Source organism: Chlorocebus sabaeus, chromosome 26, assembly GCF_047675955.1.
Source record: "Chlorocebus sabaeus isolate Y175 chromosome 26, mChlSab1.0.hap1, whole genome shotgun sequence".
In the NCBI taxonomy this organism is placed as follows: Eukaryota; Metazoa; Chordata; class Mammalia; order Primates; family Cercopithecidae; genus Chlorocebus; species Chlorocebus sabaeus.
The window spans coordinates 5914095-5941903 of NC_132929.1; the positions used below are offsets into that span (position 1 = coordinate 5914095).

At 38.5% G+C, this 27809-nt stretch overlaps 1 protein-coding gene across 10 annotated transcripts in view; it reads left to right on the plus strand.

The window, feature by feature from the left end:
- TJP1 (tight junction protein 1) overlaps positions 1-27809 on the plus strand; it is a 270416-nt gene that overhangs the window by 220437 nt on the left and 22170 nt on the right. For all 10 annotated transcript variants that reach the window (XM_038009767.2, XM_038009769.2, XM_038009771.2 and 7 more), the window contains 10 exons: positions 9437-9576; positions 10783-10888; positions 14654-14804; positions 17684-17792; positions 18769-18988; positions 19264-19448; positions 19551-19646; positions 22874-22956; positions 23843-24053; positions 24354-24454. In XM_038009767.2, coding sequence (XP_037865695.1) covers positions 9437-9576; positions 10783-10888; positions 14654-14804; positions 17684-17792; positions 18769-18988; positions 19264-19448; positions 19551-19646; positions 22874-22956; positions 23843-24053; positions 24354-24454 — 1402 coding nt within the window. The remainder of the gene's footprint in view (positions 1-9436; positions 9577-10782; positions 10889-14653; positions 14805-17683; positions 17793-18768; positions 18989-19263; positions 19449-19550; positions 19647-22873; positions 22957-23842; positions 24054-24353; positions 24455-27809) is intronic.

The following is a 27809-nucleotide window of genomic DNA, read 5'->3' on the forward strand; positions in this document are numbered from 1 at the left end:
CCTTAAGAGGAGATCATGGATCAAATAGCAGAAAGTCAGGCTTCAGTATTTACCATATATCCCCTATTTAAAAAGTGAAAGTAGGCCAGGCACGACGGCTCACACCTGTAATCCCAGCACTTTGGGAGGCCACTTGAGGTCGGGAGTTCAAGATCAGCCTGGCCAACATGGTGAAACCCAGTCACTACTAAAAATACCAAAATTAGCTAGGCGTGGTGGAGTGTGCCTATAATCCCAGCTACTTGGAAGGCTGAGGCAGGAGAATCACTTGAACCTGGGAGGCAGAGGTGGCAGTGAGCCGAGATCACGCCACTGCACTCCAGCCTGGGCAACAGAGTGAGACTCCATCTGAAAAAAAATGTATATTTAGCCGGGTGTGGTGGTGTACATCTGTGATCCCGGGTACTCAGGAGGCTGAGCTGGGAAGATCGCCTGCTTGAGCCCAAGAGGTTGAGGCTGCAATGTGCCATGATCACGCCACTGAACTCTAGTCCAGGCAAAGGAACAAGGCCCTGTCTCAAAAATAAAAATAAGTAATATAAAAGTAAAAAGTAAAAGTATAAATTTCATTTACTCCATCAGCTGAGACTTGTTTTTTTCTACAAGTACAATATTTAAAAATGGCAAATTTAAAAAGAGACTGCTCCGCTTGTCTATATGTATAAAAATAGTAAATGTACAAAAAAATCTTATTTGCACATTTTTAAAATGTGAGATAATTTTCTGTTTATTTGAGAGAATCCTGATAAGATTTGTGACATTGCTTTCCCAGTATAAAATCTACCAAATAAACTGCACAAAGTGCTATTTTACTCATAAATATTAGTCAAAGTACAGAATAATTGTTATACCACCAGCAAAGGTTTAACAACACAATTCTTTAAGTAAGAAAAAAGTCCTCTTGGGCTTTCCTCAGTTGTTTCTTACTAAAGTTGTCCGTATCCATGAAAATTACTTTGGAACAGCAGATCTGTTTTTCTTCTAATGTGGATGGACTAGATTAATACATGAATATATGAGATGAGAAGCACTTGTACAGTAGAATAAGCTCCACAGACACATACATCTCAGTTATTGCCTAAGAACCGTATCACAGTGAAACAGACTCAGATTTTTCCAGAAGCGTGCTCATGAACACATGTATGTTTTAGAAAGTAGATTACATGTAAAGGACAGATTTACATTGTGAGAAACTAGCTTGCAAAATGCCAAAGTGGAATTAAGGGAATTATTCTCCTGCCTTCTCAGCATACTTCCTGGGCAACTTGTTTACCTTTTGTTCCCAAGTACCAGCTCTGTATCTCTTGCTTTCTCATCCCCAGAATTCTCTGGGTACCAGTGCAGAGAGAGACAATTTTTTAATTGCTGTGAAGGAGGAACTTCAATGTGTATGTATTTGTTTCCATATAAAATTAGAGGATTAGCAGTGATTGCAACATTCTAAGTATGAAACTGGAGTGTGCCTTCACTTTTCTGTCTTACATGCAATAGAGCCTTCCAGGCTGAAATTTTCCTGTCAGTGGAAAAAACTTTGGAATACGGTTAACTTAAATTCTTAGCATGTTTTTATTGTTAATTGTGGCTGAGATAATCCAATACCTTTTAAAGGGATTAGTAACTAGCTTTTGTTTTCACCTAAACTGTGGTGGTCTTGCCTACCTTAGGCAATTCCTGAACTTGTAAAAAGTATGTATAAATCCGTTTTTGTAGTATAAGTCTTTAATTTGTAATGGGGAGTTGGCTTTATAAAAGGATATTCTACTAGAGTGAATGTTCAGCCCTCCGTTTATTTCCTGTATTAAGGTTATTTTTTAAATAAAGCACATCAAGTTTATTGGAAAGGTGTTCATAGAGCTAGAAGTAAGAGGGAAAACGCTATGAAATGTGGCGACCAGGCATATCTTAAAATCAGGAGACAGAAAGCACAGTGTTCATGAACAGAGAAAGTTGAATGTAAAGAAATTAAACACAACGGGGTTAATGAGGGATTGACTGGTAAGAGCTAAAGAGAGCTCTGAAGATTAAGAACCACAGATAGGGCTGGGCGCGGTGGCTCACACCTGTAATCCCAACACTTTGGGAGGCTCAGTCAGGCCCATTGCCTGAAGTCAGGAGTTCAAGACCAGCCTGGGCAACACAGTGAAACCCTGCCTCTACTAAAATACAAAAAATTAGCCGGGCATGGCCGCATGCACCTGTAATCCCAGCTACTCAGGAGGCTGAGACAGGAGAATCACTTGAACCCAGGAGGCAGAGGTTGCAGTGAGCCGAGATTGTATCACTGCACCCCAGCCTGAGGGACAGAGCGTGACTCCGTCTCAAAAACAAAACAAAAAAGAACCACAGATAGAAGGAGCAGCTACTCTCCTTGGTGCTGAGATAGAGTGCCAAAGGAAGAGGCTCCCACCTACCCATCCTCAGGGCTGAGATCTGTCCTTCTTGGAAAGGGAACAACTGTGGCTCACTGAGTGGCCGAGAATTTGCTGTGGTTTGTCACCAGACGAACTTGCATGGTATTTGTACTCCCATGTGCTGGAGAGGTATCTCATGGGAGACTTCACACGACAGAACCGTTTCAAAGTGTCTGGAGCAGGCTGCTGGCCACTGAGTACTTTAGGATGCTGGGCACTGCAGGAGCATGCTGAGGGGATGCACCTTCTGTCCTACTGTGTCTCCCCAGGACCCTGTACTGACCATGCTGCCTGCCCCCTGCCTATACTAAACGGCTCCAAACAGCTGCGATTTCACAACCGAAGTTTTTTACTTGAAACATCATGTTACTCCTTGCTAATCTATTTGAGTGTGTATTAATCGGCTACCCTGGTCACATATTTGATTGGGTAAGACCTAAAGAAGGCTCTGCTTACAGTGAGTCCATTCATCGGAGCTATAAAATCTCTCTCAGAGACTCCTTTCCAGTCTATCTTTGTCTGTCAGCTGTCTTGTCTAGAACTTTCAACTAGCTCATAGCCTCTAGATAACAAGGTAATTACCTTTAGATTAATACGTGCAAGTTAATACAAAAAAAAAAAAAAAAAAAAAAACCAGAAACCCATCTTACGCTTCTGGGGAAAAGCAAGAGTGCCCATAAGAGGGTCTTGAGGTACCTTAAAATGCCCAAAGTTTCCTTCTAGGCTACCAGGAGCTAGAATACATAAACACGAGTCTGACTCCTAACACATAATTTTTATAGAAAGCTTTCCTCATAATAGCAAAAAAAAATAAACAAAACAAAAAAAAACCACAGACATTTTTTTAAGCTTAAATATCGAGAGCCATTCGGATAGAATTATGTGAGGAAGGGCTGGGCATGGTGGCTTGCACCTGTAATCTCCGCAGTTTTGGAAGCCAAAGTGGGAGGATCACTTGAACCCAGAAGTTCGAGACTCGCCTGGGCAACATAGCGAAACCCCATCTCTACAAAAAGCAGAAAACGTTAGCAGGGTATGGTGGCGCGTACCTGTGGTCCAGCTGCTCCTGCAGGCTGAGGTGGGAGGACTGCTTGAGCCCGAGAGACTGAGGCCGCAGCGAGGTATGATTGTACCACTGCATTCCAGCCAGGGCAACACTGAGAACCTGATCCAAAAAAAAAAAGAATTATGTGAGGAAGGTTTGGGGAAAATGTGATTCATTATCATAACCTCACCAATTTCTTTCAGTAATTGCCACTGATTGTTGACTAATTTCGTGTGTAAATTCAGATTGCATCTTGACTTCATAGTCACATTTGCTTGTGATAGAACATTTTTATGTTTGGAAAAGTTGATTATTTTATTTTGTGCTGTAACTCTAGATCTGCGTTGTCCAGCACCATAGCCACTAGCCACATGTGGCTGTTGAACATCTGAAATGTGGCCAGTCCAAATCGAGATGTATTGTTAGTGTGAAATGCACATTGGATTTGGAAAACGTAGTATACAAAAAATATAAAATACCTCATTAATAACTTAGATGATGAAATATTTTAGATACATTGAGTTAATAAAATTTATAAATTGATTTCACCATATTTTATTTGACATGGATTCTAGAAAAGTTTTGATTACGTAAGCAGCTCATTTTATAATTCTCTTAAACACTACTGTTCTAGTTCTTTATGTATTATTGAATAATGCCTCCATCTTTTGGTAGGTAATGGAAATGCACTAAAAAGAGCTAATATTTCAAATATTAATTGTATGAAAACTTGAACAGAGTGGTGTGAGTCCTATTTATGTGGAATGTTTTCGAAGGCTAATTGCATTTAAAGTTACAATGATTATATCACAGGACAAAAAGGTAATTAGCAATGGGGTTTACAAATTCGCCAAGGATAAAAATACACCCAGGAGTTTTGTGTGATATATGAAGCAAGAGCCCTGCATGTATAGCCAGTGACAACCTATTGTTTATCATTGAGGAGAGCATCTGAGTTAAAATACTGTAAGTTAAAATACCACGGTGGTAATGTCTGTTAATCACATTTTAATTTTTAGGCGTTTTGCTCAGTTACAAGAAAGAAGAAAATTAATTGGAATTGTTACCTTTTCTAAACAAATTCTGCTTTGTACAGAGCAATAGAAATCTGTAGAACTATTAAAATTTTGTGGGTAACTCATTTTTTAAAATACTCACTTTTAACTCATTTTTTCACTTTTCTCTTTTTAAAAATAATTTTGTATTTATAATATATTATTTGTATTTTTTAATGCAAAGAATGCAGGGATAATTTACTATTTTGCACTGCCCTTTTAATCTGAGGAACACAGCACAATTTGGGGATAGAGCTTAATTTTGTTGATTTATAGTTAGCTAATTGTGGTATTTTATTACACAAGCAATAGCTAAAAATTTTTATCTTTTGTAATTGATTGATTGATTCATTCATTCATTTATTTATTGAGGCAAAGTCTCACTGTCTTGCCCAGGTTGGAATGCAGTGGCGCAATATCGGCTCACTACAACCTCTGCCTCCCAGGTTTAAGCGATTCCTGTGCCTCAGCCTCCCAAGTATCTGGGATTACATGTGTGTGCCACCACACGCAACTAATTTTTGTAGTTTTAGTAGAGAGGGGGGTTTCACCATGTTGGCTAGGCTGGTCTCGAACTCCTGATCTCAGGTGATCCACCCACTTTGGCCTCCCAAAGTGCTGGGATTACAGGAGCGATGTTTCTTGTTAAACATCATTTGCATATGTAACTGGCCAATCTTTTACAATTTAAAAGTAGCTCATCCTTATTTAAGTTAGAAAATATCTTGGCTTTTTTTTCCCCCCTAAAAGATTGTTTTACTTCAGTGCAGCTCATTAAGAATATACCAAGTTAAAAGCAGAATATACCTCCACAGAATGGTTAAATGAATACAAAAATAGAAACTATGCAATTTCTTACGTTTTACTCCTTCAGGAAGACAACATAGAAAGAAACCTTTTCCTGAAAAGAGACTGCTAATAATAAACGTTAATAAAACCAAATTTTTTGTTTAAAGTTAGGCTTTATTTAAAAATAATTTTAAATATATTTTTTCAATCTTTATAAATAATACATAAGTAAATTTTTGTAAAAGTTGAAATAGTAGAGATAACTCTAAAATTCCTCTTGGCTGCTATTTTGGCTGTTTTTCCCTCCAAGGTGAACCACTGTTGCTTGTTGGGTATCTGTTGCTTGTCTGCACATGGGCATGTGCAAACATGTCTGTATTATGGAGATAACTTTTTAAATAGCTATATGATATCCTGCTGTATGTATTCTGTAATCTGTGTGTCTTACTTGGCATTTTATTTTGAAGTTATTTTATTTATTTGTTTGTTTGTTTATTTATTTTTTTTTTTGAGACAGAGTCTTGCTCTGTCGCCCAGGCTGGAGTGCAGTGGTGCGATCTCGGCTCACTGCAAGCTCTGCCTCCTGGGTTCACGCCATTCTCCTGCCTCAGCCTCCCCAGCAGCTGGGACTACAGGTGCATGCCGCCACACCCAGCTAATTTTTTGTATTTTTAGTAGACATGGGGTTTCACCATAGCCAGGATGGTCTCGATCTCCTGACCTTGTGATTCGCCCGCCTCAGCCTCCCAAAGTGCTGGGATTATAGGAGTGAGCCACCACGCCCAGCCGTTGTAGAGTTATTTTCATGTCTGTACGTATCATTCTCTTTCATTATACCTAATTTTAATAGTCTTTTACAAACAATGTATGCTTATTAGAACAAGTGAAATAGATCAAATCCACCAACTCCACTTCACCCCCAGTTCACTCCAAATTCTCACTCATCTTGAATTAAGCCATTCTCCAGACTCATACTGACGTTTGGTATCATATATAGGGTTTGGGTTTTTCTTTTAAAAATTAAGAGATCAGGTTTTGAAAAATTAAGAGATCAGCTAAATTATTTCAGTTGAACAATACAAGGTGAACATCCAGTTTATTCTTTTGATTAAAAACTTTCCATATTATGGATATCTTGTTTCTAGGTGTTTGCCGGCGAAAACATGGCAGTAAGCACCTTCGTACCTGATTTCATGTACTGTGCTGGTGCATTTTATTTCTAAAGTCTTCAAAGAGTGTGTTTGTGTCGTTTAAAAATTTTAATGGATAGTAATCAGATTACTGATATAGATGTGTTTCAAATGTAAGTCTTTATAATATCTTTTACTATGCAAGTAAAAATTTTTAATCTTGTCAGATATTACTGGGACTTTATTATTATGTCAGATACCTTTATGGCTTCCAAATTTCTATCTTACTTGCGAAGACTTCCCCCAGTCTAAAGTTTTGGAATGTTTAATGCTCTTGTTACTGGTGTTATTTTTTCTTTTTCATTTCCATCTGATCGTTGACGATATTGACAAAAGGTTTTTTTTTAATGTAATTAAAATTATCTTAATTCAGAAAATTTTTCGTAGTCTTTAATATTCATTAAGTTTCCCCCCCCCCCCCCCCAATATTTTGGGACCATTAGCTCATGATTATATTACCTGGGTCTTCAAAATCAGAGTGAATAACAGTAGTGTTCACAGGTACCACTGTCCGACGGTCACTGATTTTGGTGTAAGTAGTGTAAATACATTTAGCATTTCACTGTTTGATAGGGTGTTTGCTCTTGGTTTTAGAAAATAGTTTCTTTCATAATTATATTGCTTATTTCATTTTTTGTTTAGGAATGACTGCAAATTTTCTCATGCCTGTTTGATATTAACACTTTTTTTCTGTAAATATTTGTGCACAGTAATGAATTGTGTCAACAAATTCCCAATGTTGAACTAATCTTGCACCCTTGAAATAACGCTGATGATAGTCTTCTAATATACTACTGTATTCTCCTAGCTCGTATTTTATTTATTTAGAATTTTTTCCTCCATTCATAATGAAAAATATTATTTTCTCTCTTTGTACTGTTGTCATCAAGATTTGGATGTCATCAAGATTGGATGTTCCAATCTGGTAGCCTCAGATTGGAATGCTGATGACCAGAGTATTGATAATTGTTGAAGATGAGTACATGGGGTTTTATGATACTATTGTCTGTATTGCTGTATATGTTTGGAAATAAAGGGGTTTTTTTAAGTGAATTAGAGAGCTTTTTATATTTTTCTGTGGTCCAGGTTAATTAAACAAATTATTTTGTTTTTCCAAGGTTGGGAGATTACAGCTGGATATATACGTGATACTTTGTAAAATTATAGATCTTGATTTATCTTTTTATTAAAGATACATTTATTGGCTTCTTTTAAAATATATATTGTCTTGGTACACTGTATGATTTCTGTTTATCTGGGGAAATTATTAATGAATGTTTAGTTTTATTTTGTTTCTTGCCACAAACTGACACTAGAATGAATGTTCTTATAAATGTTTTCTTGAGTACGTTTGTTAGTATTTCTCTAGAATAAATATAGAAGTGGAATTACAAGGTGTGACCTAGTTACATTTTTTGTTTTGATAATTTCCATTTTGCCTTCAAATAGTCATAAACTTTTACCATCATTTTGTGAATATGTCTGTTTCCCCATATCTTTCCCTACCAGTGATGTTATCACGTGAAAGTTCTCATGGATGATAATATGATTTTTTTTTTTGAGATAGAGTCTTGCTCTGTTGCCAAGCTGGAGTGCAGTGGCACGATCTCACCTCACTACAACCTCTGTCTCCCGGGTTCAATAGATTATCCTGCCTCAGCCTCCTGAGTAGCTGGGACTACAGGCGCATGCCACCATTGCCCGGCTAATTTTTCTATTTTTAGTAGAGACAGAGTTTCACCTTATTGACCAGGATGGTCTTGATCTCTTGACCTCATGATCCGCCCGCCTCGGCCTCCCAAAGTGCTGGGAATACAGGTGTGAGCTACTGCACCTGGCCGATTATACAGTTTCTAATTAATTTGTATTTCCCTAGTTCCTAGTGAGGTTAAATGTGTTTGCATATTTATTACGTATTTGTGCATCCTTTTTGCTGAAAAGCCTGTCTGTATTTTTGCATTTCTCTCTTGAGTTGTCTTGATTGATTTATAGTTCTCTTTTTCTTTTTCCAAGAGACGGAGTCTTGCCCTGTTGCCTAGGCTGGAGTATGGTGGCTCTGTTATAGCTCACTTCAGCCTCCAACTCCTTGGCTCAAGCAGTTCTCCCACCTCAGCCTCTTAACTAGCTAGGACTGCAGGAGCAAGCCACAGTGCCTGGCTAAGTTTTAAATTTTTTTTACAGAGTATGGAGCTTGCTATGTTGCCCAGCTGGTCTCAAACTTCTGGGCTCAAGCGGTCCTCTTGCTTTGGCCTCCTAAAGTGCTGGAATTACAGACGTGAGCCATCATACCTGTCTTTTCTTTTTTTAAGTATCAAATTCTTACGTATGTTGCCTAGGTCAGTACATAGTCAGCATTTATATTTGGTCAAACTGTGTGAAGTTGTTAACATTGAGCTGTTTGAACTAAAGAATTCCCATTTCATTTAGTTCAGCCCAGTATTATATATTTTTCCCAATTATTTGCACGTACTTTATTTTTATGTAATCACTTTTGTTGATATACTGTGGCTTCATTGAGTTTTACTTTAAAAGGCTCCTGTTGATTATGTGAATGTTTAAACTCTTTTTTTAGGACTTGATTTCATCTGAAATCAGTTTATTTTTGTCATAGGGATTTAATTTTTCTACATTTGTGGACAGTTGTCCCAACACCATTTATTAAATGTTGTGTTTCTTCTCCAACAGTTTTGGAATGCTACTTTTATAATAAATTTTGCTATTATAGGTCTATTTCTTCATTTTTTATTTTATTACATTAATCTATGTGGTGTTTCTGTGGTAATGCTATTCTAGTTTTAATTACTAGGTTTTTGTAATATTTTGGTATCTGTTAGAGCAGGTTGTCATTGTTTTTGAAGTTGCATTGCCTCTTCTTATACTGTTCTCTTACAGATGCTTTCCAGAATCATTCTTATGCTCTTGATTTTTTATTTTAATGACATATAGTCTCCGGAGTAGAGATGAAGAGAGAGTTTCTAAGCCTGGGGCTGTCTCAACTCCTGTAAAGCATGCTGATGATCACACACCTAAAACAGTGGAAGAAGTTACAGTTGAAAGAAATGAGAAACAAACACCTTCTCTTCCAGGTAAGCCTAACAAAACACTAAGTTCAAGAAATGTTTGCAATTACAGTAAAGTAATTGTTAGGATTTACAGAAGATTTTAAAGATGCAATTATTATTGTTCTCATGTGTGAATTTGTCTGCATATGACTTCCGGCATTTTCCTTATGGGTAGCAGGTTGGCACAAATCAGTAGCCTTTCATGAATGTTATCCTTTACTTTCTAGATGGAAAATGTTTATCGTTAACAACTTCTTGCAATTAAGAAAGTTGTTCTCCAACACTGCTCTTTAAAGAGAAATATAAGATTGGTTTCAAAAAGTTAAAAAAAAAGTTATTTTGCTTTTTTGAAAGTGTTTTCATAAACATCTTATTGATTATACCTTTATTTATTTATTGTTTTTTGTTTGGTTTTTTTTTGTTTTGTTTTGAGACAGAATCTCACTCTGTCACCCAGCTGGAGTGCAGTGGTGTGATGAGCTCACTGGAACCTCAAAATTCCTGAGCTCCAGCTGGCTTTCCGCCTGATCCTCCTGCTACAGGTGTGCGCCACCACACCTGGCTATTTTGGGTTTTCTGGTTTCTTTGTGGGGTGTTTTTTTGGGAGAGATGGAATCTTGCTTTGTTGTCCAGGTTGGTCTCCAACTCCTGGCCTCAAACAGTCCTCCCACCTCGGCTTCCTAGAGTGTTGGGATTATAGGCGCAAGCCGCTGTGTCCGACCCAAGAACCCTTTCCAGGCTGTCTGTGAAGACAGAACAGAAGAATCAGCAGGTGCTAAGATCGGCTGCCTGGGAGGCCTGGAGATTTCTGTTTCTGATGTCTTTCACTTCCTTTTCTCAAATCATCTTTCTTGCTCTGCTTGCTTAGTGGCAGAAATATGGTTATTGAAAACCAAATTTTAGCATAATGAGGAAAGGTAGCTACTTGGGTAGTCTTAACAGGGAAATGTAGGAATTCTCTCTTCTCATCTATTTTTGTTTTTCGTTCCTAAAGAATAGATTTTTCAAATTCTGATTGCTGGAACTATGGAAAACACAGGTGACTGTGTAACATACCTACTGGTTATAAAGACTTCAGAATTTATTACCATAAAATGTACTCTAATACATGTGGTAGATATGTTCCTGGTCAGGTTCTCTGAGCTTATGAATCATATATTGCCTGGTTGCTTGCATTATTATTCCATGTTTTTCTAAAGTGAGTCCTACCCAATTTTTTTTTTTTCTTAGAACCAAAGCCTGTGTATGCCCAGGTTGGGCAACCAGATGTGGATTTACCTGTCAGTCCATCAGATGGTGTCCTACCTAATTCAACTCATGAAGATGGGATTCTTCGGTAATACAATTATAAAGTTGTATTGTTTTCTTTGTTCATTATTAGGCATTATTTAGAGTAGGAATTTAATTGTAAACCATATTGCATATATTTTTTAAAATAGTACATACCACCTAATACTATGATTAGTTTTTTTTATTTAACATTCTGCTACTTATATATGATAGTTAGAAATTAGACAACAGAGGAAATTTTTGGATGCATTCTTTCTCACCACTGTCTCCTGCCTAGTTTTTAAGTTAGGAATTAGAAAAAAAAAAATTTCTATTCAGACATCAGAATTTCCACAGCTTTCCAATGGAGCATTAAAAAAAAAAAAAAAAAAAATGTGTTTCTCAATCTCAGCACTAGTGACATTTTGGGCCAGGTGAGCGTTTATCATGAGGGGCTGTCCTGTGCATTGTGGCATGTTTAGCAACATTCCTGGCCGCTAGATGCCAATAGCAGTTCCCTAATTGTGACAATTAGAATTCTCTCTGGACATCGCCAGATGTTTCTTTGGGGGCAAAATCATGGCTGAGATTGTTTGAGAACCTGTTCTAGGGTAGTTAGCAACTCAAAAGTAAGTTTTTGATATCTTAACAGCTTTCATTACTTTACATTTTATACTGGGTAGAATTGAGATGTAAATTTGTAAACAAATTTCAAACCATCATGATCATCAAATTAGTTTTTTGTTTGTTTGGTTAGTTGTTTTTTAACAGGGTCTTGCTCTGTCGCCCAGGCTGGAGTGCTGTGGTCCGATCTCAGCTCACTGCAACCTCTGCCTCTCGGGCTCAAACAGTCCTCCCACCTCAGCCTCCTGAGTAGCTAGGACGAAAGGACCCATACCACCACACCTAGCTAATTTTTGTATTTTTAGTAGAGATGAGGTTTCACCGTGTTGCCCAGACTGGTCTAAAACTCCTGGGCTCAAGCCGTCCACCAACCTCAGCTTCCCGAAGTGCTGGGATTACAGATGTGAGCCGCCATGCCCAGCCCGAATTAGTTTTTTATTGGCACTGGTAAAGGGGACATGATGTGAATAATTGAAAATTGGCAGATTTCCTCAAATGGGTTGGATCTGGACCCCTGACTCTCATATTTTCATTGCTAAAGAAAATTGGGTGGTTGTCTTCGACCCAGCTAGGTAGATAGAAGTAGTTTCTGAAAGAGATGGGGCTTTTACAAGTTTAAAATTGTACAATTTTAATATTAGGTAACTGATAATTGAACCTTTTATAAATTGTGAAGGCATAGGTAGTCCCCTTCTTTTTCCTTTCTTGGGAATTGCTTGAAAATTCGCGTACGTGTTTAAGGTTTAGGAAACTGTAATGATAAGATTCCAGAGACGGGCCAGGCGTGGTGGCTCACGCCTCTAATCCCAGCACTTTGGGAGGCCAGAGCGGGTGGATCACGAGGTCAGGAGATCGAGACCATCCTGGCTGACACGGTGAAACCCCGTCTCTACTAAAAATACCAAAAAAAAAAAAAAGCCAGGATGGTGGCGGGCGCCTGTAGTCCCAGCTACTCGGGAGGCTGAGGCAGGAGAATGGCATGAACCCAGGAGGTGGAGCTGGCAGTGAGCCAAGATCGCGCCACTGCACTCCAGCCTGGGTGACAGAGCAAGACTCCATCTCAAAAAAAAGAAAGAAAGGAAAGAAAGAAAGAAGGAAAGGAAAGGAAAGGAAAGGGAATGGGGAAGGGGAAGGGGAAGGGGAGGAAAGGGAAGGAAAGGGAAGGAAAGGAAGACAGATTCCAGAGACCTCCTTCCCTGGGAGAACAAATACCAAAGAGGATTTGTGGATGTGGGCAGGATTAGTAGCTGTGCCAGGAAAGGGTTGGTTTTTCATTTAAAGCCAGTGAATGGATTTGATGCAGAAGTTAGTGAGTCTGTTTTGCTATTGCAAGTAGTTAATATAATGCAGACAGGACAAAGTATAAAATGTCAGTCATCGAAAGCACATGACATTGTTGGTGAGATTTGGCCTAAAGTTGTCGTGTAACAGTGGTTTTCAGAAACCAGGTTTTACTAAAGGGTGGATACCGTGCTCAGTTTTTTTACTTTCTGAAGCACATTAGATTGGTCAGGGTTAGAAGAGGATTTCCAAAGACCTATAGTCTTTTGTTTTTGTTTTTGTTTTGTTTTGTTTTAAAGAGGGCCTCACTCTGTCACCCAGGCTAGAGTATAATGGTGTGATCATTGTTCACCATAACCTCAAACTCCTAGGCTCAAGGAATCCTCCCACCTCAGCCTTCTGAGTAGCTAGGACTACAGGCAACGAGCCACGAAACCCAGCTAATTTTTTTTTGGTTTTTGTTTTGTTTTGTTTTCTAGTAGAGACAGGATCTTGCTGTGTTGATCAGGACTGGTAACAAACTCCTAGGCTCAAGCAGTCCTCCTGCCTCAGTCCCCCAAAGTGCTGGGATTATAGGCTTGAGCTACCGCACCCAATTAGACCTGGAGTCTTAAGGACTTCAAGGAAATATTTAAAGAGCTTTCAGTACAGTGGGTTTAGGAGAGGAATCTATGAGAATGCTTTTGACCTGGCTAGGATACCACTACAACCAACGGACTTGGACCATTTGTAGTAAAGCTGGTAAATAGTTTCATGGAGGGATCAAGGATGCCACCAGCCAGTGAGAGACCTCATCTGATTCTCAGGCTCTTACTGTTATGACAAGCTGATGTTAGTTCCAGGTCAGGTCACCCAATCAGAAGTGAATAAATAGTAAGTTCTGAAAGTTAAGGTGGTCTCTTTAGTTGGCTTAAAGAGACTAGAAATCTCTCCTTCCTCAGCACATTCATTCATTTATTTGACTTGTGTTTTTTTGTTGTTATCTGTTAGTTTCTAATAATTTGGTTATTACATAATAAAGATTAAATAAAGATTTTTTTCTACACTTCTTGTCAGAATAGGTGAAATAGTGTATTTTCTTGGCTAGGAATGTAGGAGTACTTATGAATACCTAGAAAGGAAATATTGTGGGTAATTTTTAATTACAGTCTGTTTCTGTCCAGTCAATTCTTATAAGGCATCTTTTAGTATTTGTTTTGAGGAGTGTCACAAGGTTTCAACACTACACTGATGCTAGAGGTGGGTGTGTATGCGTTATTTTTTTTCCATTCAGAGAACTAGAAAGGGACAGAGATTGGATGTGGGGCTAATCTAGAAAGGCTGAATGACTATATGATTTGTATTGTAAAACTCAGAGGGGCAGCCAAGTAAGTTAACTACTGTCAACTACTGAAAGAGTCCACCAACTGCAAAGTTTTTTTAAAAAATCACTATCTATTGCATGTAGAAATCACAGTGCTTGGAGCCTTATTTTGACCCATCGTGTCAGGAAAATTAGCCAATTTATAGTTCAATTTCTACCTTTATTTTTAAAAATTTGACTTTTCAGTTATTTAATAGAAATGATGTGTGATTTGGGGTAGAAAAAATGGAAGATGTTTTTAGCCATTGGGAATGTACCGTGTATTCCCAAGACTCTTTGAGAGTTGAGAGAACATGTTTTACAAAGTAATTTTATAAATTAGTTACGTAAAATAATACTTGCATATTAAATTTGAATATTCCAAAACTTTGTTAATCAGAAAATAGTGTTATTAAGTCTGGTTTGAATTCTAACACTGAATTTTATTTAGTAAATCAATGGTGTGTGGGAAATTTTAGAAATGATGTTTCTTTATTACATTTTGAATGTAGTTTTCACTGTAGTGTTTGCTATAATGTTTTAAGTTCTTCTTAACTGTTTCAAATGAAATATCTGTTTTAACAGACCCAGCATGAAATTGGTAAAATTCAGAAAAGGAGATAGTGTGGGCTTGCGACTGGCTGGTGGAAATGATGTTGGAATATTTGTAGCTGGCGTTCTGGAAGATAGCCCTGCAGCCAAGGAAGGCTTAGAGGAAGGCGATCAAATTCTCAGGGTACGTCAGTATTGCAACTTACATGGGTTAGAAAGTACTTGGATCACCAGAAAAAGGTACCAAACAACAAGCTTACTACTGTAATTAGATTGTAATCTGTATGCAGTCTCCATTAAGCCAATTAAACTTTCAAGTCAAAATCCATCAGGTCTACCTTATGCGTAACTTCTCACTTCCCATTCTTGTATCTTGCTCTTGTTTACTGCTCTATTATGTGTTAGTAAAGAATATGACATTTCATTTCTACCACTAGTGTTCACAGAAATGGAAGAAAATAAGTCTTATATCCCAATAATAATATCTACCGGGTAGTCTTTGGAAGTTCAACTAAACGTTCAGACTGGCAAGACTCTGCCATGGGCCACAACTTGCCAGCAAGCAACATCCGGTGTTCCACTCCCATATGAGTCATCTTGAAGCAGTCCACACAGCCTCTGGGACCTTCTTAACCCCAGATAATGGCTCAGGCACAGGGAGATGGAATTCACCTTAAAGGCAGATGTGTAAGCTGCCTGGCTTTGAAACTTCATGCTCCACAAGAGACAGGATCTGTTACACAAATCAGCAAAGCCCAGGTTAGATGCAGATTATCAAGAGAGTCCATAGAGTCCTCCCTTCCTTCCCCATAAACAGTGTCATCTAGTGACATAGTACCATCTTCATCTGTCTCCTGTTTCTTTTTAAAATATCCAAACCTCCATTTGATTTGCTAGATTAAACTGTGTCCCATTTTAATCAGAAGGTATCTGTCCATTGTAAGCTCCTGTATTTATTCTGCCTCTCCACCACAAAGTCTTTACCGTGGCCTCCCTGTTCTGGTCTCTTTCTGTATTCAGCCTGCCTCTTGCCAGTGTCCTGGATTCAGCCCCCTGTCTGCTCCAGAATCTTGTAGCTGTGTTCACTTTCTTCTCTTTCTGTCTCCCGTGGTTCTTCATCTGACTTCCACTGTCTTATTTGTCCTGTTTTGCTGTTGAACTTGTTGAAGGATGTGGTTGAGGCCCTTGCCTGTTTTCTTGTCAGTCATTGTGGTCATACAGTTTTACAGCCTGGCTTCCACCTTCACCACTACTGAAGCTCAGTTTTCAATAAGCCATGGCTGAGCTAATGTCATCCTCAAGCCTCATTTTCCTTTATTTTTTAGCAGCATTTTGACTGTCTTAATCTTTTTTGAAGTACTTTCTTCTTTAGATTCTATAATACTGCCATTCTGGTACTCTAATTTTTTTATTCTTTTCCTGCCTTCTTTACTGATACTTTTAAAACTTGGGGAATGTTGGTTGTTCTCTGCTTCTCTTGCAATACTGCCTCTTTCTTGGGTTTGGTTGCTCAAGTGAGCAGCTCTCAATCAAAATCTTTTCACTCCGAGTGATTTCCTGAGCCCTGTCCTTTGCTCATTAAATCCTCCTCTTTTTCCCTTCAAACTTAGCATGTCAAAAAGTCAAGGCATCGTCGTGACTTCAGACCTGTTTCCATCTGATCTGATATGGTGATTCTTTCTGAAGATGTTTACATAGTTGTCAATCAAGTTATGTCAAAAACATTTAAATACAACATGTATAATAATGTTCACTATACCAAGGAAATTAAAGAGAACTATTTTCTTACCCACCTCATAATCCTGTTTTGAAGTAATCAGGGCATACATTTTTTAAATGTGTTTTTTTTTTTTCTTAAGACAGCGCCTCACTGTCACCCAGACTGGAATGCAGCGGTGTGATCATGGCTCACTGCAGCCTTGAACACCTGGGCTCAAACGATCTTCCCCTCAGCCTCCTGAGTAGCTGGGACCACAGGCATTCACCACCACACCTGGCAAATTTTTGTGTTTTTTGTGGAAACAGGGTTTCACCACATGGCCTAGACTGGTCTCAAACTCCTGGGTTCAAGCGATCCACCTACTTTGGCCTCCCAGAGTGCTGGGATTACAGACGTGAGTCACTGCGCCTGGCTAAAAAATGTTTCTTAATAGTTCAGTTTTGTTTTGTATCATAAAAGTGGTGCATGTCAGATTTTTTTGTTTGTGGGTTTTTTGGCTTTTTTTGTTGTTGTTGTTGTTAATCTGGAAAATTTCCAAAAGGTGGAAAGAAGAAAACCTGCCTGTAATCCTGCACACAGTCACTGGTGACATTTTGATAAGTTCATTTTGGCATTTAGAAGCTTCTAATGGAAGTAAATATTTGCTTGGCAAACACTGAGCCTGCGTTACACAGATGCTGTTACAGGAATGCCGCAGTGCAGACTGTCTTTTTTAATCCCATTTTCTTTTGATTTTTCTTCTCAGCAACTTGTAAAAAGTTATCTTTTTTCATCTAAATTGGTTAAATTTTACAACAGATTATCTTTAATGTCAGGACACACTGAATCTATTTAAATAAATTTATACCTTCAACTCACTTTATTTACTTTGTTTTTTTTAAAATTAGAGGGTATTCTTTTCTCCAAAGTAAAATAAGTTTCTTCCTCTTAAAGACGTGATATTTTCGGCCGGGTGCAGTGACTCACGCCTGTAATTCCTGCACTTTTAGGAGGCCAAAGCGGGCGGATCTCCTAGGGTCAGGCGTTCGAGACCAGCCTTTCCAACATGGCGAAACCCCGTCTCTACTAAAAATATTAAAAAATTAGCTGGCCGTGGTGGTGGGCACCTGTAATCCCAGCTACTCGGGAGGCTGAGGCAGGAGAATCACTTGAACCTGGGAGGTGAAGGTTGCGGTGAGCCAAGATCGTGCCATTGCACTCCAGCCTGGGTGACAGAGGGAGACTCTGTCTCAAAAGAGAAAAAAGAGTGCTATTTTCAAATTAGGTAGACTGAGAGTATCTGTGTATGTTATTTTCATATTCTTAAACAACCAAGAATGATTTATGAAATCTTATTTTAATAGGTAAACAACGTAGATTTTACAAATATCATAAGAGAAGAAGCCGTCCTTTTCCTGCTTGACCTCCCTAAAGGAGAAGAAGTGACCATATTGGCTCAGAAGAAGAAGGATGGTGAGATGCTGTCAGAAAATGGAGGAGATAAACCTGTGGAGTTTGAGGACTTACAAAGGGATTTATTCCATTTTTAAGAAATAAGTCACTCAAAGTTGAATGATGAATGAATTTGTTAATCTCAGAGAAAGTTACGTATTCTAAGTCATTTAGGGGCACAGAATTTCAGATGATTCTCATTAGCAGAGCATGCTAATAGGACTAACCTTTATAGTATTTTCATTTAAATAAAATGCCATCCAACCCTATACAAGTGATAGAAAGTGTTGATTGATTAGCCATCAGAACCATACAAAAGTATATATGAGCAGCTTTCAGATTTTGTGCTGATGTTTCTAAGCAATACACTCAGTTGTTTATTAGCATTAATTCAAGAGAAAACCCCATTTTTTCTGTAACAAAGTAGATACAGTTTTCACTTAGAGCCAGGGTTCTCAGCCTTGGCACTGTTGACATTTTGGACCAAATAATGTGGTTTTAGGGGCTGTCCTGTGTATTGTGGATATTTAGGAGCATTCCTAACCTCTGCTCACTAGATGAGATGCCACTAGCACACACCCCCTACCCTTTCAGTACACAGATGGGACAGTCAGAACTACATATTGGCAAATGTCCAGTGTTGGATGGCAAGGGATGAAATTACCTTTATTTGAGAACTGCTGATTTAGATATGGAAATGTCTATAATGTTTGCAGATAAGTTAGATGATATAATAGAAAACAAGCATGTGGCTTTTGACAAGTTACTTGATGTATTTTCTGCATCAGTTTCCTAGTCTGCAAAATGGACATACTAAGAGTTTCAGTTCTTACAGTGATGAATACATGAAATAAAATACTTAATATCAGTACCCGGCATGTAGTAAGAATTTGTTGGATACTGTTGTTGATATTATCATAGCATCTTTACATAATATACTCTTTCAAATTGTTATCCCACTAAATGTTGATAATGTGTTTGTTTTTATTCCTTTTAGTTTATCGTCGCATTGTAGAATCAGATGTAGGAGATTCTTTCTATATTAGAACCCATTTTGAATATGAAAAGGAATCTCCCTATGGACTTAGTTTTAACAAAGGAGAGGTGTTCCGTGTTGTGGATACCTTGTACAATGGAAAACTGGGCTCTTGGCTTGCTATTCGAATTGGCAAAAATCATAAGGAGGTAGAACGAGGCATCATCCCTAATAAGAACAGGTAGGAATGCTTGGATACTTCTCATAGAGTGAATCAAGTAAATGATGATAGATAATTTCAGTCCCACTGGGAAATTTTGGTAATGTAAAGAGTTATTTTTCATTGTATTCATATCTATAACTGGCTTAGCTTTACAAACTCCTCTTTATTATAACCATTAAGATTTAAACTGCATGTGAATTTCTATCCAGTATTGTACATTTCATTTCATTGTGGGTCTTTTTCCATTTCGCATTTTAAATGCCCTTACTTTAATTTTCTCCTTTCTTGTGTAGAGCTGAGCAGCTAGCCAGTGTACAGTATACACTTCCAAAAACAGCAGGGGGAGACCGTGCTGACTTCTGGAGATTCCGAGGTCTTCGCAGCTCCAAGAGAAATCTTCGAAAAAGCAGAGAGGATTTGTCTGCTCAGCCTGTTCAAACAAAGTTTCCGGCTTATGAAAGAGTGGTTCTTCGAGAAGGTAGTTTATTTTCTACAGACTAACCTAATACCCTTTAACGTCAATATGTTTAAGAAAGAAAAGGTATAAAATATGCTGTTTTTCGTGTGAATTTCTTTCCAGCTGGATTTTTGAGGCCTGTAACCATTTTTGGACCAATAGCTGATGTTGCCAGAGAAAAGCTGGCTAGAGAAGAACCAGATATTTATCAAATTGCAAGTAAGTAGCTTCAGGGCTAACTTAAATGAGGTTGGGAGTTACACCTCTAAAGTGAGTGAGTTCTGATTCACTCACTCAGTAAAAATAAGACTTTTTGTCAGTGAAAAATTGCAGTTTATCCCATTCTTTTAATTTGGTGAGAAAACCCCAGTGACCATGTCCTTGTTCCACCAATTCTTTTAATGAGAAAAAAAGTCACTGTTTAGGAAACTCTTGGCTTCATATGAAAATCCGGTAACATACAATGTCGTTGAATCCTCACAGTCATGCTCTGAGGTAAGGAGTGTGATATCCATGTCACAGTTGAGCAGCCTGAGACTTGGATGGCGATTGTGTGGATCCTTACCAGTTTCTTCAGTCTAAACTTCCTGGTGACCCTCAGTGAACGAGTGACAAGACTCGGCTTTGACCACGACCCTTTCTTGCTCCATTCCAGCTCTTAGAGTTATTAAACTGACAAATACACAAATAGTTGAAAAGGGTAATAAAACATTGCTACTGTTATCAGCTGTTATTATTGCAGACATTTATAACAAGATAGTAAGTATAAGTATTGAGGTTGCAGTGCTTTGTTTGCCAAATACGTTTTGCTTACATATCCTTGTTTTATTTACTTTATTTTTTTAGAGACAGAGTCTCACTCTTGCCCAGACTGGAGTGCAGTGGTTAGATCATTGCTCACTGTAGTCTCAAACTCATGGGTTCAAGCAATCCACCCACCTCAACCTTCCAAGCAGCTAGGACTACAGGCATGTGCCAACACGCCTAGCTAGTTTATTATTACTATTATTATTATTATTATTATTATTATTATTATTTTTGTAGAAACGGGGTCTTCCTATGTTGTCTAGGCTGACCGTGAGCTCTTGGGCTCAAGTGATCTCTGGCCTTGGCCTCCCCAAGTGCTGGGATTACAGGTGTGAGCCACTGCACCCGGTTTTGTTTTATTTTTAAACTGTTTTTGTAATTATAAAAGTGCCATTCTCTGTTTCGAAAAGTTGGAAAATTAATTTTTACACATATCACCACCGTATATTTTATTCCATTGTATTTTCTTCCACTCTTTTAAGCATATTTTGGCAAAGTTTTATTTATACTGTTTAGAAAAGTTTATATCCTATTTTCCTTTTTCATAGGTAATGGCATATTTTCATTTTATTATTCTGCAATTTTTGGTTCATTTAGCCTTTTTTTATATCGTTTGTTTCAAATTTATATTACTATTACAAAAGATACAGATATCTGTCCATATTTTGTTTGCTTGTTTATGCCCTGCTTTGTTTCCCAAAGGATTTAAATCCTTTGTAGCTGTTCCCATAATTATGATGACGTTCCTGCTTTCCAGAGACTTGTGCTGGGGATTTTGTTCCCACTGGCACTATATGACCCTCAGTAAGTTTTTTTTTGTTTTTTTTTTTGAGATGGAGTCTTGCTCTGTTGCCTAGGCCGGAGTGCAGTGGCGCAATCTCAGCTCACTGCAAGCTCTACCTCCTGGGTTCACGCCATTCTCCTGCCTCTGCCTCCCGAGTAGCTGGGACTACAGGCACCTGCCACCACGCCCAGCTAATTTTTTTTTTTAAAGTAGAGACGGGGTTTCACCGTGTTAGCCAGGACGGTCTCAATCTCCTGACCTCATGATCTGCCCGCCTCCGCCTCCCAAAGAGCTGGGATTACAGGTGTGAGCCACTGCGCCCAGCTGACCCTCAGTAACATCTTTAAACTGCACAGTGTTAATTTAAAGAACCAGAACATCATCTTTTCTTTAATACATTGCTTTTCATTTGATTGCCAATTAAATTGTAAATTGAATAAGGATATTTATTTTCTGAACATCAGAAGATTTGCAGACAAATGATTTGAGTAAAATCTGAGCAAGTTAGAAAATGTTTATTTCTGTCTTTTTAGTTTTTTCAGAAGAGGTTTTGTTTTGTTTTATTTTGTTTTGTTTGAGACAAGGTCTTACTCTGTTGCCCAGGTTGGAGTGCACTGATGTGATCTCAGCTCACTGCAACCTCTGCCTCCTGGGTTCAAGCGATTCTCCTGTCTCAGCCTCCCCTAGTGGCTGGGATTACAGGCACCTCCCACTGCGCCTGGCTAAGTTATCTGTAGATGACATTTCACCTGAAGAAGTTGGTGGTGACCCTTATCCATAACCAAATTTAGGATTTTTAGATTTGGGAAAATCAAGTATGATGATTTACAAAGCTCTGCCTTAAAGGGTAATACATTGGTTTAATCAGTTTACTCCACAAAGAGGAATTCAGGTAGCTTAGTTGTATATCTTCTTTGAATCTAATGACAGTCTTTTGAATTGAGGAGTTAGTCACATTTTTTTTCCAGCCAGAATTCCCAGTTGGTCTTTCTTCTTAATTCTCCAGTGTTCACTAGATTTGAAATGCTGCCCTGCTTGCCCATGGTGCTTTGTCTTATGGTAGTCTCATTCTCTAAAACCATTTGTCTTGACCGTCAGTGTGACTTGTCTTTCCAGATCTCTGCCTTTGTCTGATCTCTGAAACACCAAAGCTCTTCCTTTCCTTTCAAACTTTCCTTGTGACCACAGTCACAAACGTTGCTGTGCTCTGAGATGGTGGTTGGAAACCAGTCCAAGCTGCATTTGGCACATTATACACCAGTGAAGACAGGTTGCCAGGATGAAGCCATAGGTTGTCTCACAGTTACAGATGAACAACTCCCTGCCCCTAGGTTCCCCTTCTACTGATGTAACTAAGGTCTCTAACCCAGAACTCCCTAGGCAGTCTGCTATAGCACCATTACTGATGGTTGATGGACATGCCAAGGTATTGACGTCTTCAGCCAGTAGTGGCTGGTTAGAGCTTGGCAAAGGAGCAGCCTCCTCAGTTTATCTCAGTGTGCCATACAAATAATATTTTCTCTGGATGTCACAGTGTGAAAAGGGGTGGGAGGTAGTGCCGTGTTGAGCCATGTTAGAGCCCCAGGCAAAAGAAAACAATGTGCATTCCTATATGTTTTTTCTTCTTTAATGGCTAATTTTTTTCCAGACTATTAAAGTAGTTGGAAAAATAGTGAAAAAAAAAAAAAAGAGAAGTGTGCATATTAAAACTTACTTTAAGTACTGCATGCATAAGACAGTTTCCACAAACAAAGTACTGTCCAGCCCGGCATATCAGTGGTGGCCAGCAGTTGAGAAACTCTGATCTAACCAATGAAAATTTGATGTCTTATTTTTGTCCTGACATAATGAATAGAGAGTGAACCACGAGACGCTGGAACTGACCAACGTAGCTCTGGCATTATTCGCCTGCATACAATAAAGCAAATCATAGATCAAGTAAGTTATTAAAATTTGGCCTATTCCATTATGTTATTGTGGTTTTGAGTGGGATGGGATTTGGTTAATTTGAAAGTAGAAGGTAGTTTTTCTAAGACTGTTACTGACATACTATAAGAAAATTAAGCCCTTACTGAAAAGCATTATAATAATTACTTTCAATGGAATAGTTACTGTAGGCATCAGAAGATGATTTTTCATTACCAGAAAACAAGTGTGTGATGTTTAGATGTAATTAACAGACTGCTTATATATTACATCAGTACAATTCAAGTTGTAGTTTGATATTTACATTCATAAGGAATGTCAGGAACATTTCTTAAACTTATTTTTTTCCTAACTGTCACGGATAATACTGTCAGATGGCAGTGTTAGGGCTAAGTCTTAAAAGTGAACTTCATAGAAAGGTTTTTAGAAATTTGGCTAGAAATGGAATTGAATTAACTTAAAATTAGTTTTTTAATATCTGCTCCTGAGACATTAGAATACAATTAAAGATCCGTTACCACTGAAATTTTGTTTGTTTTTGTTTTTGAGGTAGGGTCTTGCTCTGTCGCTCAGGCTGGACTGCAGTGGCGTGATCTCGGCTCACTGTAGCCTCCACCTCTCAGGTTCAAGCGATTCTTGTGCCTCAGCCTTCGAAGTAGCTGGGATTACAGGCGTGCACCACCATGCTTTGCTAGTTTTTGTATTTTTAGTAGAAACAGGGTTTCTCCATACTGGCCAGGCTGGTCTCGAACTCCTGGCCTCAAGTGATTCACCCACCTCGACCTCCCAAAGCACTAGGATTATAGGCATAGCGTGAGCCACCGCACCCAACTGAATGTGATGATTCTTAATTAATGATGTCTTGTGTCTTTGTATATATTTTGCTTTCTTTTTCTAGGACAAACATGCTTTATTAGATGTAACACCAAATGCAGTTGATCGTCTTAACTATGCCCAGTGGTATCCAATTGTTGTATTTCTTAATCCTGATTCTAAGCAAGGAGTAAAAACAATGAGAATGAGATTATGTCCAGAATCTCGGAAAAGTGCCAGGAAGTTATATGAGCGATCTCATAAACTTCGTAAAAATAATCACCATCTTTTTACAAGTGAGTATGTTAATAAAGGCCTTCTTTCAGCTTACAATGTCTGGGCAACATTAAGTAGGCCAAAATGTTACAGTGTTCAAATACTAAAACTTACACGATCTTTTCTTGGAAAGCTTCCTGTTATGTTAACAGCTGCTGTTTGGTTAAAAGAAAATACACAGTAGCAAAATAGAAATTTCAGATGTTTGCATCCTCAGATACCATCTTTCAGTAATGACGATTTAGCTGTAAGCAGGGTTGAATTCTTCTGACTTTTGGCAGTGCTCTAACCATAAAACTACATCGTTAATTTATTTTCAGCTACAATTAACTTAAATTCAATGAATGATGGTTGGTATGGTGCACTGAAAGAAGCAATTCAACAACAGCAAAGCCAGCTGGTATGGGTTTCTGAGGGAAAGGTAAGACGTTTCCTGTTACATTTTTGACTTGTTCAGTAAATTATGTAGCTAATCAGAGATGCTTTTGAGATACCAGTGCTTTCTAATTAGATCAACATATTGGAGAAATTTAGGGAAAGTTAGCTTTTAGGTTTTTATAATTTGTGTGTAGGGGTTATGAAAGTTGTTTCTGATGGTAAGAGAATTCTTAAATTTTCTCAGCTGTTGAATTACCACTACAGTAGGATTGTCTTCTAAAGAATCGCAAATTATAATGAAGAGCAGGTTGAGTTCTGATGCTGCCCCTCTCTGGCTATGAATGACGACTTTGAGCCTGGCTTCAGTTTCCTCCTCTGAAAATGAGGGGATTTGGAGGCCTAGATGAGCATCTCCCAAAGTGCTGTCCTCAGCATTCTCAATTCAGGACTTGCTCTGAGAGAGAAGGCACTGTGAAGGCAAGCAGCAGGTGGGAAATAAACCCTAGACCCCTTCAGGAGTATCCTGGTACCCACTGGCATTGAAAGGCTCTGAGACATCTTAAAAGTTAAAAAGCCCACTACATGCATTTCCTCACATTTATTTTTCACTCAACACCTATTAACATTCTTACAACATACTGGGAGATATTGAACAAAGTACTAGATCGTTCCTGGCTTTGAATTTTGTTTTCTATATGTCCAAATGGCCAGCTTTAAAATAACTACTTTCTATTGTCAGTCTTTCTGGTTTTATAGCAGTCTTTGATGGGAAGGTCTGTTTATTTTGTCTGGAGAGTTAATCATTTCCTCCGAGTACACCATTGAAGGAAGCTTTTTTTTTTTTTTTTTTAATGTCTTTTACCTTTTTCAGATCAGTGCAATAAGTTTTGGTTATTAGGGAAGATTGAGAGTATCTCTGGTTTTTATTTTGTTTTTTGTACTTCTCGTTGGTTTGGTTTTTGTTGTGTTTTGCCCCCGCATGGTCCCTCTCTTCCTCTGCCTGGCTGTGGCTACAGATGGCTCTGAGAGTGCATGCTGCATGCTTAGGACCCCCCATGTCCCTACCCAGACATACACAGCCTCTGCAAGGAGAGCTGTTAACACTGAGAGGCAGTGTCTATTGTTCTCACCTATAGTAAGGTGTCAGAACTATGGTTTTTCTCTTTGTGAACCAGTCTAGGGGATGGATCATGTATTTAAGAGCCTAAGACCACTCTGAATAACGTCATCTGGAACTTGATAGGAAAATGAAGGTGGAAACAAACCACACCACTTGACAGGAACATGCTATTACTAATTCCTACTTTTGCAGCACTTGAGAGGATTGTAGTCTTCATACGAATCTTCTATAGCAACACAATTCTGTTAACATCCTTTGTCAGGTCCAATGTTAATAGCTTGCACTAGTGAATTCTTAAAATAAAATTAGTCTATAAATGTTTTCCCAAAATGCACAAAGTATACATGTCTACTACCTGAGAGGCTTTTTTAAAATCCACAAATCTTAATTTTTTATAATTTCTTTTAGTGATATCTGCTTCTTTGCTTGGTTTTAAAATAAAGGTCCAATTTTATAGCTTTTTATGTGAGGAAAAACAGGTTATTATCAGGCTAAACTGATGCATTTTGTAAGGCAGAAAACATTGTTATAACTTAAAGCTTATCTTCCTGTCCCCTTCTTTTCAAGTATATTTCAAAGAATAGATTCTTAAACTAAAACCACTTCATTTCACATTGACTTTCCTGAACCAACTATTTTGACCTAATTGCTAGAAAGAATTCCTTTTTACAAGATCTAACACAGTCTTATATGTTCCCTGCTAAACCAGGAAAAGTCATCCTGAGGCTTTCTTCACATATTTCCTAGTTCAAAGCAACTCATCGTTCTTGCTCATATATGCATTTCAAACCAACTGCAAAAACTAAGTGGATTGATTAGTTCTAAGTTATTTTTGCCCGGACTTTCAATATTTCCTTGAGTGGCTACTGGATTATAGTATTCAGAACCCTGGCAAGTTAAAGATTAGAGTAGATAGCAAGAAGACTTTTCTTCTGCAACAGCTGTCACCGAGTTTAGAAGCCATTGAGACTTGTTCAGAGAGACTATGCTCTAACAGGATAGATCCCTGGATTCCTACTCTCCTCAGCCCAGCCTGGCAGATTGCTCTCTCGAAAACTGGAGCATGGGGAGACCTGACACACCCTAGTCTTTCTTATCAGGAAGGTCGTGCTCAAGGTCAGAGTCTTAACAAGCCAAGCTTGGGGACTGCATGGAAAGCTCCATTCAGGCAGCTTGACTCCCAAGACCATGCTTCTGGCACAGCAGACCTGCAGAGCCACACCAAACCTGCTAGTTACTAGCAATACATCTTCCTGGAGGATAAAAGCTTTATGTTTGTCCTTCAGTCCATACTGAAGTGGAAGAAATACTTTCTGATTTCTGGATTTCAGTTTCTTCAGCTGTCATGACTGAGCACAGTGTCTAGGCAGGGTCTTCAGGGAGTGTTCTTTTTAATCCAGGTACTAGTATCACATTAGTGTCCAGTGATAACCTGTTGATTGCAACTCTGTAGCTTCCTTTCCCTCAAATACTTCTCACTTTCTTTCTGATCTACTCAGAAGACAATCAACATAAACTATTAGAAACTGAGTTCTTCATTACTTACAAAAGAAAAGCATTACTGTATTTTTCCTTCTCCATCCATTGGATACTGCTTCTATGAAAAATAATAAAGAATTTCTTCTTAATGTGGCAACTACCACGTAGGTGATGATTTCCATTATGTTTCATAACAGCTTTAAGGGCCAAATGTTTAACAGGTTGCTTTAGTCTACTCTTGAACTGCTGTAAAGAACTACCTGAGACTGGGTAATTTATAAAGAAAAGAGATTTAATTGGCTCACAATTCTGTGGGCTGTACAGGCTTCTGCTTCTGGGGAGGCCTCAGGAAACTTATGGTAGACAGTGAAGGGGAAACAAGCATATCTTAATTACATGGTTGGAGCAGGAGGAAGAGAAAGAAGCCGGGAGTGCTGCACACTTTTAAACAGACAGATCTTGGGAGAACTCTTACCACAAGATAGCACTGGGGGGTGGGGGGGGATGGTGCTAAACCATTAGAAACTGCCCTCATGATCCAATCATCCCCTACCAGGCCCCACTCCAACACTGGGAATTATAATTCAACATGAGATTGGGCTGGGGACACAAATCCAAACCATGTCATTCTGTCGCTGGTCCCTCCCAAATTTCATGTCCTCCTCACTTTGCAAAATAGAATGGTGCCTTCCCAACAGTGCCCCAAAGTCTTAACTCATTTCAGCATTAACTCAAAAGTTGAAAGTCTCATCTGAGACAAGGCTACTCCCTTCTGCCTAAGAGCCTGTAAAATCAAAAA